At 38.9% G+C, this 20,392-nt stretch overlaps 1 protein-coding gene across 6 annotated transcripts in view; it reads right to left on the reverse strand.

The window, feature by feature from the left end:
• smoc1 (SPARC related modular calcium binding 1) overlaps positions 1-20,392 on the reverse strand; it is a 51,016-nt gene that overhangs the window by 16,309 nt on the left and 14,315 nt on the right. For 3 of the 6 annotated variants that reach the window (XM_062440118.1, XM_062440116.1, XM_062440117.1), the window contains exons 2-9: positions 16,917-17,082; positions 16,303-16,386; positions 13,605-13,717; positions 13,276-13,375; positions 10,510-10,560; positions 9,901-9,948; positions 6,974-7,063; positions 6,460-6,540 (exon numbers count right to left, since the gene is read on the reverse strand). In XM_062440118.1, the coding sequence (XP_062296102.1) occupies positions 6,460-6,540; positions 6,974-7,063; positions 9,901-9,948; positions 10,510-10,560; positions 13,276-13,375; positions 13,605-13,717; positions 16,303-16,386; positions 16,917-17,082 (733 nt within the window). The remainder of the gene's footprint in view (positions 1-6,459; positions 6,541-6,973; positions 7,064-9,900; positions 9,949-10,509; positions 10,561-13,275; positions 13,376-13,604; positions 13,718-16,302; positions 16,387-16,916; positions 17,083-20,392) is intronic. The other 3 variants (XM_062440119.1, XM_062440121.1, XM_062440120.1) reach the window with 3 other exon arrangements.

Genomic DNA, 20,392 nt, shown 5'->3' on the forward strand with positions numbered 1-20,392 from the left:
TACACTACCTGCCCAGCATCAAATCTTGCTGACTATAATCCCATCAGACCTCTCAGGCAGTGGCTTTCTGCTTGCACCCAGACTAAGATCAGGGGCTGGTAATGGTGCATTTACTTACTGTGGACCTGCTTTGCCTGATGAGCTACGATCTATAAAAGCTTTATGCACATTTAAATCTAAGCTCAAAACTTAACGTTTTTCTGGGTGTGGGGTTCAACCTATGTCAGTGTGTGACTGCTGCACAGTATGACCTACCTCGATTATGTGTGTATATGTAGATATTGTTGGTCTGTATAGTTGTTTATTATATTACTATTTCTTATATATACAGTTTTATTTTCCTCCTTTCTTGCCACTGCTTTGCATACACTTGATGTTTTTGTCTCTGTTTTAAAATGGGAAGCACATTGAATTCCATGTAATGAAATGAACTCTCTAAATAAAGCTGCCTTGCCTGGATGCCTTGCCAAAGCGCAGACAGAGATGAAGTTAGTGAATATCTGGTAAGCAGAATAACAGCTTAAGAACCAGATATCCCCTTCAATCCTTGCTGGACACCAAAATAGAGCTAAATTGAGCACCAGTTGGCCAAAACCAAAACCCTTATGTGTAAAAACGCATATGTTTGTCACATGTCATTGTTATAATATGACACTGTTGCATCTACAACTTGTTCAGTGATTGCAGGTTTAATTAGCAGCACAATATCAAAACATTGTGAGTGCAATCTTAATTGATTTTGAAACTCTTAATACATCCTGTTGTAGTGGGACTTTGAGAATATAGTTGTGACATATAGGTTTTCATGAAGGATATAATGGCAGATTAGTAGTTTTCTTAGTGTGACAAAGTGACAAAGTTAATTTGACAAAACATTGTCTACAAATGTATAACAAATGAATCCTTTGTCAACCTTCCTAATAATGTTAATAAAGATAGAGATGACAGTGGTGACAGTGGTGGCAGGTTCAGCAGCTGCTTGAGGGTTGCGTTTCTTGAGCATGACCGCCAACACAGAATTAAACGTGTCCCTGCATAAAAGAACTTTTTCTTCTGCAAAGACTCACACTCAAGTGTTCTTAACGCTGTGCCGTGGCTCTGGTCCTCGCCAAGGTTCCTTCACATCCAAATTATTTAGCACTGTTTATTATACAGAGGTTATGCTGGCGCCAGGCGCTAGGATTCCCAAAAGAAAATTGTTTTTATACATATGAATGGAAAAGGGCTGGACGCTTGCAATGTAATCCTCTCAGTTTTGTGTGGACATGAAATTCAATCTACAATTGACTTCTATGCCTGCCTTGGATATCTTCATTCCTGCTCTATTTATTTTTTGTTTTTGTTTCTTTTTTCAATTTTATTTCTCTTCCCTTGGCAGGAACTGAATCCTGAGAAACACAAATCCACAAAAAACAAATACTGTCCTTTAAAAAAAAAAAAAAAAACCCACACAAGTGGAAGTCAGGAACAGTTGTAACAATTTGCTTGTTCTTGTGGTAACTTTCTGCAGGGCGAACTGATAATGGACAAAAGATGACCGTTTGCAGAATTTTTGGGAAACGGTCAATCTTATATCTTTCACTTTGGCCCTCACCCTCCAGGCTCAGAGCCAAGTGAAACTATTTTTAAATCCTTGTCTCCTTTATCTATCCTTTTCTTTACCCTAATTTCTTCTTTTCACCCTTTATCATACACCTTCCATCACTCTCAAATCCCTTCCTCCCACCTCTATAAGTCTTTTCTCCCTAAGTGCTCCTCCTCCTTTCCCTTTTCTTCTCTGATTCCCTCCATCCTAATACCTCCCTCCCTGGACTTAACCCCCTACCCAGTTCTCTCTCCTCTTCGCTTCACTCCAATGGCTTTCAGCTGTGGGGTAATCACTGCAATATTGTCTCTAGCAAGCCTTCTCTGCAGTTAAAATAGCGGAAATGTTAGTAATAGGGGAATTCTGTGAATAGGTATGTAGGTGCATATTATATGTGTTTATGACCTGGAGTGCAACAAAAGTAGACAGATGATGAAGAGTTAACTCATAAAATGGATATGGTCTGGTAATTGTGTTTCTTTTTTAACACATTTGTTTGCATGTTTTGTTGCAATGTGTTACTGTCGTTGCAGGTTTTTATACACCATCATGCTCTTCAACATTTTGTTTTCTTTTGTTTGCCTCGCTGCAAAGCAGGAGTGGCGATTTGCAAGTTTCTGGTTCCCCACACACTTTTTAAAAAAAACAGCTGCATGACAGAGTGCTTCCCCCTCCTTGCAACAGTTGAACAACAGCATGTCAAAGTCTGGCAACAAAGCATCCATTTGAAAAATGGACTTTGCATTGCTTTGCCTAAGCAAACACGTTTCACTAACACAATCTCCGCATCGCTCTAAATCATAATTATGGGGTATCCAGAGACGGAGAGCCAGTAAATGAATAACATAGTTTATGTGCACACAGAAGGGCTGCTTTGTGAGCTCTCAAGCTTTCCAGCATGTAGGGAGAAAATGACAGAGACGTTCTGATTCTGAGGAGTTTAAATAATGAGGACTTGCTGCACCAAATCTTCTCTGCTTTGCAAACAGTTAGGTTTAGTGAAAAAGAAAGGAAAGATGGAAGGATGAAAGAAAGCTAACTCTATGGTACTGTCTCTCTAGTATGGTGCTTTGTTTCTGATTCTGGATTTGGGCCTAAAATGCTGACAGCTGTCATGAACAAAGCTAACTCCATCTAACAACACTTAGACACACACAGTGGTAGTTACTCCAGTAAAGTAAAGTCCTCTATGTTAGTGTTTTGTTAAGTAAAAATAAAGATGTATCTCAGTAAAATGTACTCAGATATCACAAGTACATGTTGACAGTGAGGACAACGTGGAACATGTGATAATTTAATCCAAAAAACAGATTCAGTGATTTGAATCTCTAAATGTAGTGACTGCATACATAGTGGTGGAAGAAAAAGTACAATATTACCTTCTCAAATGTAGTTAACACTCTCAAAAAGGAAATGCATAAATATTAAAACCTCAACTGTACTGAAGTACAAGTAAAACTAATAGTTATTTACTTTCCACCTCTGACACACACGTCAACATAGACACAAATGTGTTTTCACCAGCTCAATCACAAACTATTTCATCTTTCTCCTTTTTTGATACACACATCTGCAAACACACCTACACATGCATACTCTACTGCTTTCATCCACACATGCAATCATATACAGATGCACTGGATGATACACACACATATTGCTCAAGCCTCATACGTGATGACATCTCCCCCCTTCAGTTGGCCTTGTCGCTTGTCCTTTGAGGACACCAGATGCTAATTGGAAACAGGAAGCTGGTGTTTCCACAGAAGTTTCAAAGAGCTGTCACATTAAATATCACTCAGTTCCAATATAATCCTCAATGCCGCCCTGACCACAGTTTCCTCCCGCTACATTGCCACTGAGAAACCCCCACATTACAATCAAGTATTTGGATGTCCTATTGTTTGGAGCATGGCATGTTAGGTACACTAACTATTAGGTATACCTTGGTAGTACCGGGTTGGACCGTCTTTCACCTTCAACTACCTTAATTCTTTATGACATAGATTCAACAAGGTGCTGGAAACATTCTTTAGAGATTTTGGTCCATATTGATAGCATCACACAGTTGCTGCAGTTGCGATTTGTCGGCTGCACATCAATATTGCAAATCTCCCGTTCCACACCATCCCAAAATTGCTCTATTGTATTGAGATCTGGTGACTGTGGAGGCCATTTGAGTTTAATGAACTCATGATCAAAAAGCCGGTTTGAGATTATTTGAGCTTTGTGACATGGCACGTTATCCTGCTGGAAGTAGCCATTAGAGGAAGGGTACACTGTGGTCATAAGGGGATGGACATAGACAGTAAGAATACCCAGGTAGGCTGTTGCTTTTAAAGGGGAACTAAAATGATTTTCCTTATTTTCAGTCACATATATATTGTTACAATGTCAGATGTTCACATTTAAGTGACAGATTTGTCAAATAATTAGGTATACATATGTAGAAGTAAGCAAAAAGCACTAGTTTCAGACTGCTCTGAACACTTGATTTCCAACGTTTCTTTCTCCTTTCAGCACAAGCCAATGTCGGCTTGTGACATATTTCTTTATATGGTCATCTACTCCACACACAGCACATAAGTTCACTGCTCTGCTCAGCTCACATTATGGCATTTTTCCATTGTTTTGGGGGTAGTCAGGCTGAACCATGACTCAAGATGAGCTGGTACGCTGTGAAAGGTTTTCCATTACACAGCACTGCAAAGTAAAATAAGTTGTTTACCTGTTAGAGGTGTGCTGGTCATCTGCAGCTCTTCATCAAACATCATCATCACTGTGGCTGTTTCTGCTTTTTACTATTCCTCCTTGCATTATTTCCAACTGATCTACTAATCAAAGAGCTCAAAATATCTCCATGTGTTGTCGTGTCGACAGGTATTTAGCACCACTAATGAAGATCTGCTAATTCAGTTTAATTTCATTCCTTGTAAATTCTTCCCAATAAAAGTTTCCTATTATTTAGTCACTTAAAAGCTTTAATAGGAAGCAGTAAAACAGGAAATGTTGGGTGCATCGGCGGTAAATTAACATGAATCTGACAGGCTGCCCCTCGGATCCATGTTTTAATGTTGGATACGCCAAATACTGACCCTACCATCTTAATGTTGCAGCAGAGACTCTTTTTCAGACCATTCTCTCTAAACCCTAGTTATGGTTGTCGGTGAAAATCCCAGTAGATCAGGGGCTTCTGAAATACTCAAACCAGCCTGTCTGGCATCAACAATCATGCCACATTCAAAGGCACTAAAATCACGTTTCTTCCCCATTCTGATGCTTGCTTTGGGTTAACCCTAACCCTTGAACATGTCTACATGGCTAAATGTTTTGAGTTGCTGCAACGTGATTGGCTGATTAGATAATTGCGTTAACGTGCAGTTGAACAGATGTACCTAATAAAGTGACTGGTGAGTGTAAGTGTATGAGGTAAATATTAAACAGTAAAAGGCTTAAAAATTGATATGCGAGTCAAGTTGATATAACATACATATTGTAAAGATGGATATTCACATATATATTCAAGATGTTGTATTCTGATTCACAGGCACACAAACATTTGCATTAATAATAAGATGTGTGTTTGGAGGCTGATATTATTTAGACAACAATTAATCATCTGTGGGAATTTCTTCTCTTTTGATAGTCTAAAACCCAGTTTACTTTTAGTTGATCAAATTAATCAAATATATAAATAATATTTTAAAAAGTATCATTATTTGCGGCCCTACACACAATCAGCACCATCTTTACTCTCCCCCACAACACCACACGCACACACACACACACACACACACACACACACACACACACACACACACACACACACACACACACACACACACGTTAAGTTTCAATTATGTGGAGCCATTCCTCATTCATTGTAAACTGCACAATCAATATCTTAGGGACATAAAATCTACATCAAGACCTGTTTAAACAGATACGCTACATTTACAAAATTTGCATATTTTCAGTAAAAGAAAATAACCATGGGACACTAACACACCACAGCACCTCCTAATCTACTGTAGGAGACATTGTTACAGAAAAACATGAATAAATAAAAATCCGCAAATAAAATAGAAAGAAATTAAATGCACATTTTGCTGACAATTTAATAAAAGATAAACATCCCCATATATCACAGCTAACCAATACATCCATCCAACCCCAACACACATAGCCAGACACAACCCCCACAACATTCACTCTTTGACTTGGTGCAGAAGCGTGAAAGCAGTCCAGCTGCCCAGAGGGTAGTGAACATGCTGAGGCGTAATTGAAAAGGAGACAGAGAAAGCTAAACAAATTACACCAAAGGAAAGAAACCAAGAAACATAATCCCGCCGGTGCAGGGCTGTCTTCGGACTGGAAATGTTTTACATTTCATCTCAGACTGGTGGCTTTGAAACCAGTTACACCGGAGCCAAGTTGATACTCTCAAACTGTACACTTAATGTATGGTACAAGCTATTTACTGTTTCTGGTACCGCTTTCATAGTCATGTTGAGATCAATATGTGGCTAATAATTGTATCCTGAGATCAGTGCAACGATGATATTTGAGGAGGTGGTTCTACTGGGAGGAGAGGTGGGCATATCGGTGATATGGTCACTGCTTGTTGTGTGTGCCAAATGTATGAGTACATTGTAAACTATATCCAATCAAAGTTCTCTGTGGGTTGCTTTTGATTGAATTATTTCCCAAGGAATGTTCCAGATGCTACAGACCTGCACATGGGTGATTATTCTAGGTAACTGAATTAGCAAACTCTTGGCTGTTATTGACTATTCTTCTTAAGTGTTCATTTATGATGCATATTGGGGAAGAATATGTGCCTTCAGTTCTCCAAATGAGCTTCTTTGTCTCACCTTGTTTCCTGGAAGTGGAGCTGTTCTGCTTATTCTCCTTATAAACCAGCTGTTTGATCCACAGTGTTGGAGCAGTTATTTCTGCAATGACAGGAGGACAAAACACAGATCAATAGATTTCACATTCTTAGATGATCTCAACATAATTGAAACAGTTTATCTTTATTTAAGCTCGTTAGCCAAGCTGGATCCACCAGTAGCTGCATATTTCAAACGTAACTTGCACAGCCAAGCATTGCCCACAAAACCAAAATTAAAATAGCATCCAAGGTCCCAGTCTTTCCAATATGTCATGTGGTATTTTTGACATCTAGACTTTTCCATTTGGTGTAATGGTGCATTCTTAAGAAATGGCATCTTGGAGTTTGAATTGTAAAATCATGACACACTGTAGCTTCAATGCTCGAACAAAATGTGGATCAAAAGCTTAAAAAATATCAAAGCAGAAATGTCATGAGCTTCTGATCGACCAGGGTGACCACAGGTAAAGGAGCAGTCATGATGGGAGACTTACCATCACCCTCTGGCGGGACATGAGTCTCCATGGTGGGTGTGGGCTTGGAGCCATCGTCTGGGTTGAGGGTGAGAAAGAAACGGAAAGAGACTACCATTATTGAGGTTAATACAATCTACTCTCCAGAACTGTTGAATGGTTGGGATTTGCACATGGCCCGGCCAAGATAGATAGAAAAACAGACAGATAGATAGATAGAGTCATAGAAAAACACAACCACCTACATGTGGCTTTACATCTCTCACACACACATCAATAAATCAACTACTCACACTGACGTTCTCTCACAGGCTTCACATTCACACTCTCACAATCACACTGTAATGACCACAAAGCCACACACATACACAGACATACACTCACATGAGAAGACACTCCCTCAATCAGGAATCCCTTTAACTACTGCTCGAATGAGTGCAGTGCAGGTGTGAAGGATGTGTTGATAGGAACAGAAAGGCCCACCCACTACTAATCCAAACACAGAGGTAAATAGACCTCTGAAGAAACAAAGGAAGGGTGAGCTTCATCATTCTTGACTGTCAAAATAAAACGATTTGTTGGTTGGGTCAATGTAAAATCTCAACAAGTAGCCAGATTGTGATGAAACTTGGTATTGATTCCTAATGATGGTGACACCCTGACTGTTATTGTAGCGCCACTGTCAGGTCAAAATTTCTCCAGACCCACACCATAGTCCATGAGAAGATTTTCCTCCAAAACTAATTGCCAGATTTTGATTAAATTCATTGCATAGTTACAATCTTAAAATAAGGAATGTTAATATTGTTGGGGTGTTCCTCTGATCTGTCCTCTTGTTCTATCAGCCCAAACAGTAGGAATATCATATTTAATGGGTATACTTTTTATGATCCCACAGCCTCATCTCCTGTGTAATCCTCGAGAGTGTGTTATAACACACAGCAGTGGATGATTATCAGCTCCTGACTAAAAGCACTAACAAGCATTCTTCTAGTACCCTTTATACAGTATTTGGGTACACCAAATAAAACTAACCCCACAACACATCACTGTATCACCATATTCATGAATATTCATCACCATCAAACACTTCTCTGTGTAAATGTTATAATTTGGCAACCAAAGAGGTTTTCACTAGACGTTATGAAGTGAAATGATGCGGTCTGTATCTGTTAGTAAGAATATGTGTTACTGATATCTCACACTGTGGTAAAAAAAATAAAGTACAAAGGAGTGAGGTCTGCTCACAGTTAAGCTCCCAATAAATAAATGTATTCTCTTTTTTTGATCTGAAGATCTTCTTGAGGCCTGACCTCACTCCTTTGTATCCTGCAATAATTATTTTTTTGTCTTGCACCTGATTAATTTTAGTCTGAATGTGCGCACACTTGTTAAAAAAAAAAAGTCGACAGCATATTCTCACTATCCTAGTTTTTCAACAGCTATATTGCTGTGTAATGAAAGAAAATGTATTTACATAATTCAAATATGTTTCTTTGTAATCCTACACAGATTAGATTTAGACACAATTTGGGACCATTACTATTTTCATGTGTCCAGAATGTGACTATTTCTAGCAGCGGTTACTTGTTTGGCACATATAGTGTATACAGCTGACTGACACAACTGCATGATTGAAATAAAAAATATATATAGAGCTGAAGGAATAAATGTCCTGTTTAAGAAATTGATAAGTTGTAATGGGTCGAATATAATACTGTGAATTCAGCTACCTAGAATACTCACCCATGTGCAGGTTTGTAGCATCTGGAACATTCCTTGGGAAATAATTCAATCAAAAGCAAACCACAGAGAACTTTGATTGGATTTAGTTTACAAATAAAAAAGTCCTTAAATCAGTTGGTGTACTGTACTATATCAGTAAATTGAATCTGAATTGATAAGGTCAAACTGTAAATCAAATACAGTGGTTACTAGACTGATCTCAGATCAGTGCATACCTGGGTCAAGTTCTAGTCTTAAATGTATATCAGCATTTGTTTGCAACCTGCTGCAGATTTCACCATGATAACTTATTTTAGATTTTGTAAAATGTGTCCATGTAAAACACACTATTGATGTACACAGAGTGTGTTAAATTCTGTAACTTACAGTACTTGTCAATTACCGTTTGACCCAGGTCTCGACTGTGAGCTACAAACTGTGAGGAAAAAAACAGTTATTTCAAGAATTAACAGAAAATATCCCCTCGACTATCACCTGTGCACTCTCCCAGCCCTCCACAGCAGCTCTACTGTAATTCCCTCGGAGCTGGGAAACAACAAAAGCACTTTAAAAAAGAAAAAATCCTGAGAGACTGCCCATCTTTCTTTTGAGTGAGATTTCTGAGACAGAGCAGCTGTTTGTCTGATGATGTTAGCTGATCCAGGCAAAACAATCCTTATATAAACTTTACTTAATTGTATTCCCTGATTGAATTACTTAAAAGAAACTGAAGGAAAAACAAAGACCTACAATAGGATTTTTTTCTTCATATCTGCTCAAATGATCATACATGTTAGAATTGTAAAGAATAGCAGCATTGGAACAAAACAGATCAATTTCTTGTGTGTTCACAGTGCTAATGCAGCAGATACCAAAGTATAACAGACACCTGAAGATTAGTTATACTGTGGTGTCTGTATCTAAAGTCCTACATGTTTATTTAAAGAGATCTGCATCATGCTAACAATGAAATATAACAACTAGCTTTAAAATGTATCCTTTTACTATAGAAACAATTTTCATCCAAATCCTCTTTTTACAATCAGGCATCGTGTATCTTTCTGCTCTGCACAAATATGGACTTTGCACAGATCAGATGGAACAAAACCAGGTCAAAACACACTTTGACCACATTCTTATACAAATAGAAACACATGAACAGAACACACACACACCCACATGCACACACATGCACACAGAACATACAGCAGATCTCAACTCACCTTTTCTACCAGAGTTCGGTGGCCCAGGTGGTTTATCAGTTACTGACCCTACGTTGAGGGGAAAAAAAGACAAAAACACACGACATGTACAAAGCAAAGACTAGACAGCAAGAACTCCTGGGGAACATTTAAAGAATTTGATTCCAAAATCTTGTTTATCCATTTCAGAAATTTTGAGTTTTTGAGTCATTAGAATGAAGACTGATTGCTCCAAATGAACAAAAGCCACAAACCAACAGAAAAACATCACTCCCATGGATTACCCAACCCACTGACATCTTGAGTTAGATGCTGAGGTTTATCAAAGTTTGATGAGTACATTCTGTTAGTACTTAGATAGTAGAAATACATTGGAACACAAGGCTTGTTTCATTATCTCATCACCGACTAATGCAAACCTGAGTGATCTGCACCATATGTAGAAAATTATTAGGAGAAAAATCAACTTGTACATTTCCAAATATCATTCTCGTTTGGTGCATGCAGGTAGCTGGGATCATGCATGGATGCATGTAAGGGAAAGAGTAAAATTAGACAGTGTAACCAATTAGAATACAAGGGCAAGAGGTGGAAGTTTAGATTGAATGCAACTAAAAGGAAATTTACTACCTGACAATCCACTTGTCCCAGCATGAGTTCCCATAAATTCACGGAAGTTTCCTGCAAATGTATGCGAGATGATTGATTTGTGTCATAGTGTCTGAGCATGTCAGTAAAGGTCATTTGTTGTCAACTGAGAGGGAAGGGACGAGTTGGGCATGTATGACTGTAGCAGCTGTACTGTGCTCAGATTCTGGTTCCAGTGTCTTAAATACCTTTGCAAGAAACAATGAAGATATCGGATCTTATGCAGGACAGAAAGGAGACAGGTAGAGATTGTGTTGCTTGTGCTCCATAAACTACATTTCAGTATTTTATTTTTTAAGAGTTTATATAAACCTGTGCAACTGAAAAGATTTCATCCATTGAGTGAGGGTAGAGTCAAATAAAAAAACACAGTTGTAGAAGTTAAGAGCTCGCACACCTGATCTCCACAAGTTATTTTTAATTTCTACATGAGATAAGAGTATATTTGGAGCAAACAACTTGATTCTGCTCTTGACTTAAAGTGTGATTTTAAGGGTCTTTCAGACTGAAAATGAATCACAATGAGATCTCAGGCATCAGTGGAGCCACTCAGTAAAGTAATTCCACGCAGAGCTTTTGCATGATATTCAAGTCTGATGTTATTTTGACGGGCCAATTGTAAACCATCTTAACAGTGGTGACCTTTGAGGGAACAGAGCTGAAGAATGCAAAAAAGCTTACTGATTAAACATCCTGCACTTCCAGTTTCTTATAACTGCTTTATAACTGCTCCACTAAAGACATGCAACATAGATAAAGGCAAATAAACTAAGTTAACTTGTTGTCCAAGAACTCAAGTCACCAAGATTTCAGCACCACCTATTCTGTGAGGGTGCACAAAATGCCAGAAATACCAAATATGTTTTAAATATTTTTTGTGGTATTTTTCCTTTTTCCGCAGAGAGACAGGAGACAGGGTAGAGAGAGTGGTCAGTGGCTGAAATTGAAACGCGGTTATTGCAGTTGTGTTGTATGTGTGTTCACCAGAAGGGCAGTGGGGAATCCCAGATATGTTCCAGGTCAATTAGAAACAGTGTTGCTATTACATAGTTTGTCCACCAGAAAGCACTGACAAGTTTATCCTCCAGTTATACAATTCCCTGCTATTTTTGCTATGTGTTTATGTAAAACAAAAACAAAAAAGATTCTATATATCAGCCGATATGTACAAGGTTAGAAGAATGGGATTATGGTCAGACAGTTCACCAGTTCAGTTCTTGGACCAGACAGTCTAAATCTTGGTTGGACACTGAAAGCTTGCCCCTCTCTCAATACCACCACTGACTCACCATCTTTCAGGTGTGAATGTAAGTACCTGCTTGAAGAGGCTGTAAAACAACAACTTTACATTTCCAAGATTCTTTTTTTCAATAATTTGAAAAATCCCTCAACATACGCCTGGAGCCTAGAAGTTGTTTTTCCCCCAGAACCTGTTGTTTGCTCCAAGCATTCTTCGTCTGCAGAAATAAGAATAACTTGAGATTTGAATTTCTACCACATCTCACTATGTTTTCCTGAAATAGAAATGCTGTGTGATTTTCTGGTATGAATGGACAGTAACCATTCTTCACTCGTGTACTTTAACATTTCTGTTAAAGGACTAAAAAAACAGCAGGTGCTGAGGGCAGCCATACAGGTGATTAGTAGCACAAGTGGGAAATGCAGGAAAAAGAGAGTGAAAGACTGAGGCAGAGAGGCAGAGAGAGATAAAGAAAGTGAAAGAGGGAGAGACACAAAGAGAGCAGGAAGCCTCTGGCGGTCTGCAGAGCAGCTTCAGAGGGGCATGCGACCACTCTCACCACACTCTCCACACAAAATTTGCACCATATGCTCTAGTGGCTGTGCAATCCAATTCTGGCAAGGACCCCTGTGTATTATCTTCTGAGGGAAAATGTTGGTGATTATCATAAAGTGTTCCCATCCAGGATGAGTTTGCTGAACCCTGCTCTCTCTCCTCCGGCCTGCTGACAGCAGTTAGACGAGAGGAGGAGGGGCGGGAGGGCTGAGAGGCCCCTGGATGTATGGCCATTAGCCTTCTCATTGACCTTGCACCTGCTATACCCCACATGACATGTAATACACATGTGCCCGTACGCTGTTCTCAGACAGACCCTCTTTAACTGTAATCCAAAAGGTATTCACTCTGTGTCCCTCATCAGCACAGTCCAGTCTTCATAAGAGTCATTTTTATTTCTGAGAGAGGGTTCATTTACCAAAAAATGTTCTCTGTTTCAATGAAATTTTGACTGCACTGTTCAGTATACTAATGTGATAACGCATCGGGTCTCAACCATTTCTTTGATGAGTAACTGAAGAATAACAAATGATTTCCACTTGGGGTTTTTTATCCTGAATAAAGTCCAAATACTAAATTGTCTGTAGATAATTGTCCTTAACCCCAGTGACTTGGCTTTTAAGCAATCTTGGCCCCAAAATCCTAAAATTCAGCCACTGTTGAAATGTTTGCATGCTTGCTATGCTGCTTCTCCATCCTCCTAAAGAATTGCCAGGAAACATCTACCAGATCTTATTATTAGCAAATATATTAAACATGTAAATCTGTTAAATATTGCTTTCGAGTTGAGATGCTCTGGCTGCACAACTAAGATATAACAGATGCAGGCCATGTTTGTAGCAGATTCTTAAACCCATATAGGCAGCCTTGTAGGGGCCAAATGTTTTAAGATTCTTTTTGAATAACCCTGAACTCTTCATCCACAGGCTGCCATGCTGTTTGCCCCCCAGTACCTGAACACACCGGGGTCCTGTTGTGCACGGAGGAGCCACTCACTGGCTTGCCATCACTGGTGACACACCAGCAGTAACCTGTCAGAGTATGGCACTGCACCTGCAGAGGCAAGACAGACACAAAAAAAGGTAAAACAATTACAACAGAATAATATATAAATTAAGTGTTTGTTATATTTGAGTGTAAATACAACAGAAGGTGGGGAGTATAATCAAAGATTTATGTCAGTGATGTGAAATGAAATCACAAGAGAGTGAGTCAAAGTAAGAGTAAGGTGAAGAGTGAAAGATTTGATAGGGAAGAAAGCCAATGTTGATCTAACACAGACCTGAGCAAATGTCCCATCCTCATTGCATTCTGGGATAAACATGGACTCCTGAGGTCTCCTGGCTTGTTCCAAAGCCTGGTTCCTCTCAACGCGACACTTGGACTGACCTGCATCTGTAATGTGTTGACAGAAGAGTCTGGTCTTATATACCGCATACAAACCTCCAGCACTGTTTTGTTTTTTGTTGGGCTTTTTTTTACTGAAGACACGTGTTCTTTGTCACCCTGTTCACACCTAGGAGCTGCAGTATACAGTTTATACAGTTTATTACTGTTGGACATAGAGCCGTATTGCTTGAGAGCACATTTTTGATAGTTGTACAGGGAGGAAAATGCATTAGCTATTTCTCCTTTCCCCATTTTTTCCTAGTCACAGGTTTGAGCCATTTTTCCACACTTTAAGCTTCCATCTCTATTTCTGTTGTTACTGATAACAAGCAGCCTGTAATAATAACTATTTTGTACAGCACCTTTCATACAAGAAATGCAGCTCAAAGTGCTTTACAACAAAAGCAATTACATACACCAAGTGCTTCACCTTAAAAGGGCCTAAAAGTAGCATAAAGCAATGTTGAAAAAGAACAAAAAAGAAAGAAAAAAGTAAACAATGTAATATAAGATGGAAAATAAAAATAGTAATAAGTTTTGAAATAGTAAAAGTAGCAACAAAAAAATATATATATATAAAATCAAGTAAAATAAATGTTAAAAGTTCAGCAGTGCATCAGTGTGAAGATGACTAAAGAGCTAATAAAAAGCACATAACACATTTTAGCGAACAGGACAGACTGCAGTGATGTCTGCTCACTAAACTAAAAAGCCTCTCCATTAAAAACACTTCACTCTGCAGATACACCACGCACGGACAAGTCCTCCAAAATGCTAAAACAACACATTTCCAATGACTATTAGCGGTACCAGACAGCAGCTATAAGCATCACATTGTACAGTAAGTGCTGGGAAGTGTGTCGTGTACTGTTCATTGACGCTATGAAATGTCAGTGGAAACTGAACTTGTGTTCCTGCAGCTCTGATGAGCCAGACCTGGTCTCCTGAGACAGAGATGGAAGCAGCTGAAAGGTCAGAGAATAAAGCGGGCTTCACACCAGCTGGTCATCGGTACAAATTCCCATCTGCAACTACTGTTTTTATTGCATTCGCAACTCCTGAGGAGTTGAGCTGCACGTTCAACTGTTCCTGTATACACATTTACACCAGGGAGCTGACCAGTGTGACCGCAGTCCTCCACTCTTGGAAAAACATTCTCCCTGGATAAATAAAAGTTTTAAAACAGTCGTCTCTGGACCTGAGAGGAGACAGACATGTTGTCTCCTCCAGAGTGGAGGACAGACAGAGCCAGACAAGGGTGATGATGTCACCAAATTCATAAACCTGAACTTTGAGTATATTTAGTCTTACTTTAGAAACAAGGCTCATTTAACGTCATAGTATTCGTTTCTTAAGGAGACAAAGGTCCTACTGAACTACTCATTTAAATAACTCTGATTTATGGAAATTTAAAAACAACTTTACATTATGTCTTCTCTTGCGTGTGTTGTAGTTGTTAGACAAGGCAGCTATATATACACATCCAGAAGTTTGTCTCTTTTCATTTATTTTAATATTAAATTTATATCCATCATTTGAGGAAGTAGAATTAAATGCAAAACACACAATAACTAACCTGGCTGAAAAAATAAATCATTTATATGGATTAAATTCTCTCTATTTTTGTGATTTTGAATGTTTACATGGTTCATGTGATAACCCTACACATGTTGTTTGATTACATCTAAATGAGGAATAAACAGATCTGCTTGTTGTAATAGCGCATAGCTACGCTTCTGTTGTTGTTTGTAGTCGTTTGTTATACCTGTTAGCAATTTATAAGTCTTGTAGTCAAATTTATCTGTTGTGTTTAATCTGAATCTCACGCACACCTCAAGAAGGCTTTGCCAGGCTTTGACATTGTAAACAAAGATCGGTTCGTGAACTGCCTGCTTAAATAAAGCAGCAGTTTCATTACAACAAAACAGGCCGCATCTGCAAAGACTGTGTGAGCTTTGCCCAGCTTTCCTTTCCTTGGCACACCACTGATATTATGAAACAAAACCACGTATTACCATACAAAGGGAACAAAATTCACTCCAAAAATGGATTTGGTTGGGACTGCTGCTTTCCTAAAGGACAGGGGAGGTGGGGAGGTGGGGAGGTGGGGGGGTTGAAAAATGGGGTAAAATGCCAAGTTCCAACCTTGACTTTAGACCTATCAATCTCTGCTGTTGTTGAGTGGCTGGCATCCAGACACTGAGGAAGTGTGTGATCCTGGTCTGTAAGAACTTACACGCCTACAGAGAGGCGGAAAATGAAAGACATCTTCTCATTCAGTTCCACTTTTCTGGTGTTCACTTTGAAACCAAGCTGAAACATCTTCAAACACACTCTTTGAATCTTAAGTTAATGACAGTATTCCCTTGCTTTTTAAGTTTACAATATATAGTTAGTTACAGTTAGGTATATAATTATTTTAGCATCTTAGGTGAAAATTAAGTTCTGTCTTCAAAGCTCGGCCACAGAGAACAATCTCTACTCTCAGAATCTGCTAAAACTACCACTTCAACTCATTTTCTCATGATCACCTATTGTTTGCGGGACCATTGTTTACATTCATTCGGTGTCTGAGGTTGCTCTGTGTTTACCTTTTAGCTCTAAGTCTCTCCCCTCAGTCGGGGAAGTTGGTGCCGGAGCCACCGGCGACTGATCGATTCTCACCCAGTTTTTACCTGAAAGCCAAAAAGTCACAAGCGTCCCTAAGTTGTCTCAAAGGCAGAATTATGTGACGGTAAAGACATAAAATAGATTTGTGTGTATACCTTCCTATGCTATAATTCATTTTCCTATATCAAACACACCACACTTTTTTAGGCTGATGTCCTACATTACCTTGCCAGCAGCTTAAGAATATTTCATACTGTTGTTAACATTTAGATTTAAAGTTTAAACTTGATCATTTAGTCGTTAGACTGAAAAAAAACCTTTGTTGGTGCATTCAAGGAAACTCTGATGTCTAAAACTTCTGGGGTCAGCTGCCACTAAGTATTTTACTCAAGATGTATGTTGTGTGGAAGTAATGACAAACAATTCGCAAACATGTACTTGTGCTATGAAAAGTAGTTCCTCGCATTAAAAAGAGGCTGCTCAGTTACAAATGTGACTTTCCTCAAATGCACCTGGATAGATTACTCATTGCAAACAAGTCTCAAGTCTCAAGTCTCCGTGAGTTGATCATCTTAGCATACTGGCACATTCTCACCTCGACACCGGCCGCGGTGTGCCAGTGTCAGTGTCTTATCTTTGCAGCGCGCCCTCTGCAGTTCACAGCCGGTCTCATAGCTCCGCCCGTCCGAGCCACACACTGGCTTTCCTTGCGTCCGAGGGCAGATGACCCCACAGTGACTGTCCCTGTCTCCAATCAGCCACTGCAACAGAAAATACAGCAACATGTCAGAGTAAAAATGGTGCAAAACATGAGGCAATCTAACTCGAACCACTTTAGGTTTTACATAACACGACTGATACCTTTTAACATTATTGAATTTAAGTTTTTTGGTCTCATTCCTTGATAAATTAGTTTGTTCTTTCTTTCTGGCAGATTTTCTATCTTTCTTTTTGGTTTTCCTGTGTTTGAACAAAGGCTGCATTCAGCTGAACCTGAGATTATGCCAAACTAATGTACAAATTGGACTCATGGGTCACTTGCCCATTTTGCTCAAAACATTTCTACGTTCCTCAAACACTTGTCGGCTGCTGCCTTTCTTTGTTTAGGCTACTGTAACGACGCTGTGAGCTGAGCACTGAACCTCAAACTAGAGGCTAATTTATCTAATTGATCTTTGGCTGAAGACAAGTTGAACCTTGATTAAGTTTCAAAGGAGCATAACCACACTCAAGCAATGGGAATCTAACCTCCCCCACTCCCCAGATCTTTACTTCTGATCTATTAGTGAGTCGATTCTACTCTACTGTTGGAAGACGGCCTTCTTGCTGACAGCAGTAATGGTTCTTGGCTATGCAGCTGCCTCAAATATATTTTAGTTAAGGATTTCAGGGGAGCACAAACTTTGCCAAAAAGATGGAGTTGTGTGTTAGTGAAGAAAGAGACTAGGTGTGCACTGAGCAGCACCAGAATCCTCTGCTGTGAAAAGTGGCCCAGCAGTGTGCCTGAGCCAAGTCTGGTTGAATAGGTTTCAGCTGTTTAAAAAAAACACATGGCGTGCTTGATTTGTCTTATCTTGCAAGTGATGATTGAACTTTTGAGGCTGCTCAAACACCTGTTTCATTAAAAGACAAATCAAACAGGAATTTCTCAAGACTACAAATACTGTGTGTGTAAAAAAAAAAACTTTCTCAAATGCATTTTTCACCCAAGGCCTCTAAAGTAATTACCAGACTGCTGGTTGGAGCTCTGAATCTGACACAGGAGATCTCATTAGGGGCAGGTATGGAGGGAAAAAAGGTGGTGGAAAATAAGACACAGCCACAATACAAAGGGCACAGTTTCCATACTTCACTTGCCAACTCCTATCAGATGATCTGAAGCTATTTTCAAAATGATCCACAGTAGAAATGCATATGTGCAGCTTGCATGTACACACGCACATTTTCTTTCTGTCACCCCCCCCCCCCTTCTCATTACAAATGCCCAACTTTAAAAAAATAAATAAAAAAACACACAAAAAAACAACCTGTATTTTGAATAACATTAATGTTGCCTGGAGACAGATTTTCTCCCAACATATAAAGAGCAATCACACAGACTTGAAGAAAGTGTAGATGGTGAAGAAGCCAAACCACTGATGTCATGAATGAGCTGGTGTACAACTGGATCTCATAAACAAATGAATCACCAGGAGTTGTCGTCAAATGTGCTCGAAGCTAAAACTGTACAGCAATCTTTTTTTTCCTCCAGTAATGCATTACTTTAACATCCATCCATCCATAGTATTACTATTATTATTATTTATTATAAGAGAGCCAGTCTCTTCTCAAAACATTCACAAACTTTCCAGCTACCAATAAAATCATACTTTAAATATCTGCCACTGACACAATTTTCCTGGAAATCCTGGCTTTCATTGATCAATGGACACCTATAACTCTGCTATTTACTGAAAAAGTAACTGAAAACAAGGCATCACAGTGTTTTCAAGCCATGTTGATATATACAGTATGTACTCTGAAGATATAAACACCACTAAGAGTCTACAGCCATGCTAGCAACTCTGTGAGGCTGCACTTAGCATTTAGCTCAAAGCAAAGCTATGCCTAATGTCAGCATGCTAAACGGCTCACACTGTCCTACAGACAAAGTACAGTAGAGGCTGATGTGTGATTAGCTTTGTAGGTATATTATAAATGATTAACTAAAGTATTGAACAGGGATCACTTAAAGACAGTAGGGTTTATCCTCTGGTGAACATGAATGTCTTCTCCAAAACCAACATATAGTTACGTTTGAGTGATAAACGACATCTAGCAGCTGTAGTAATTATGAGCAGGAGCAGTCTCACAGTTGAGATGACGTATATACAGTATATGTTGACAAATTCTTCTCATCTGGAAGAGGAGCCACAGCTGCAGCATATTCTTTCTACTTGAATTTAATATTCTTTGTCATATTCTGTCAAATGTCTTTCACTTTGACGATTTGGAAACAACACTGGAGTTTAAACTTGTTATAGCAATAGTTACAAATCCAAAATGTAAAAATGAGTCCCAGGTCAGAAAATAATCTATTTACAGTCTTCTGTGGTTCTGCCAGTGCTGACAGTTATGACAGTCATAAACATTAATTTCTAAATCCTTGTAATTTAATCAAAAATTGAGTCCAAAATTCAGAAAGTAAAAAATCTGCCAACTCAATGAGCTAATATTACTCATATCCGATGCAACTGGTAACTGGTTTCAAGACTTTTTTGAATTATATTCTTCATATTAGTGAAGAGAACTGCTTTTGTGACTTGTTTTAATGCGCTACTGATGATGCATCAATGGAAAAACGTGAAATTATTTCACCCCACAGGCAGGATATTTTAACAGCGTCCGAAATATAAAACTTTTGCAATAAATATAACATTAGGTAAACTGTTTAGACTGTTTCCTTCAGATGAGAAATTATCATGGTAATTATCATGGCTGTCACAGCTGTCAACACTGGTAGATAGTCCATTATCTTTAAAAAGCAAAGTAAGAGATTAGACCTTTCCTGAAATAGAGAAAGATACCGGAGCGTCCGTATCCGCCAGATAAAATCAGAAGGTGAGGTAACATGATAAGGTGGTCCCGGCTTTATCCTGAAACTAGAGGGTCATTGGTTTGATCCCCACATAAAATAATGCATATTTTAAAATACCTTTAATCCAAGTACAGGACACAGAGAGACACTTTTGGCTGCTTAAACTATTCCAGTGAAATGTTGATACTTCCCCCAAATTGATATAAAAACCCCTTGTATAACAAAGTGAAAGGGAATTTAAACAAAAGGGAATAATACTTTACAGGATACAATGGGATACAAGTCCAACTTGCCCCGCCGTAACAATATGTCCAATACAAGCCAGACAGTTTAATGTGATTTCAGCCTTGGCATTGAAACACGGCAGAAAAGCTCTTGTCAGACAGCTCAGAGTATAACTAAATCATGATGTGCCTCTTTATGAGAAAGTGCAGACAGGGAGGAAAACACGGCACATCATTTCATTTTTAACTTGCATGTCCTCCTTTTGGCTT

The sequence above is a fragment of the Scomber scombrus genome, chromosome 19, assembly GCF_963691925.1.
Source record: "Scomber scombrus chromosome 19, fScoSco1.1, whole genome shotgun sequence".
NCBI lineage: Eukaryota > Metazoa > Chordata > Actinopteri > Scombriformes > Scombridae > Scomber > Scomber scombrus.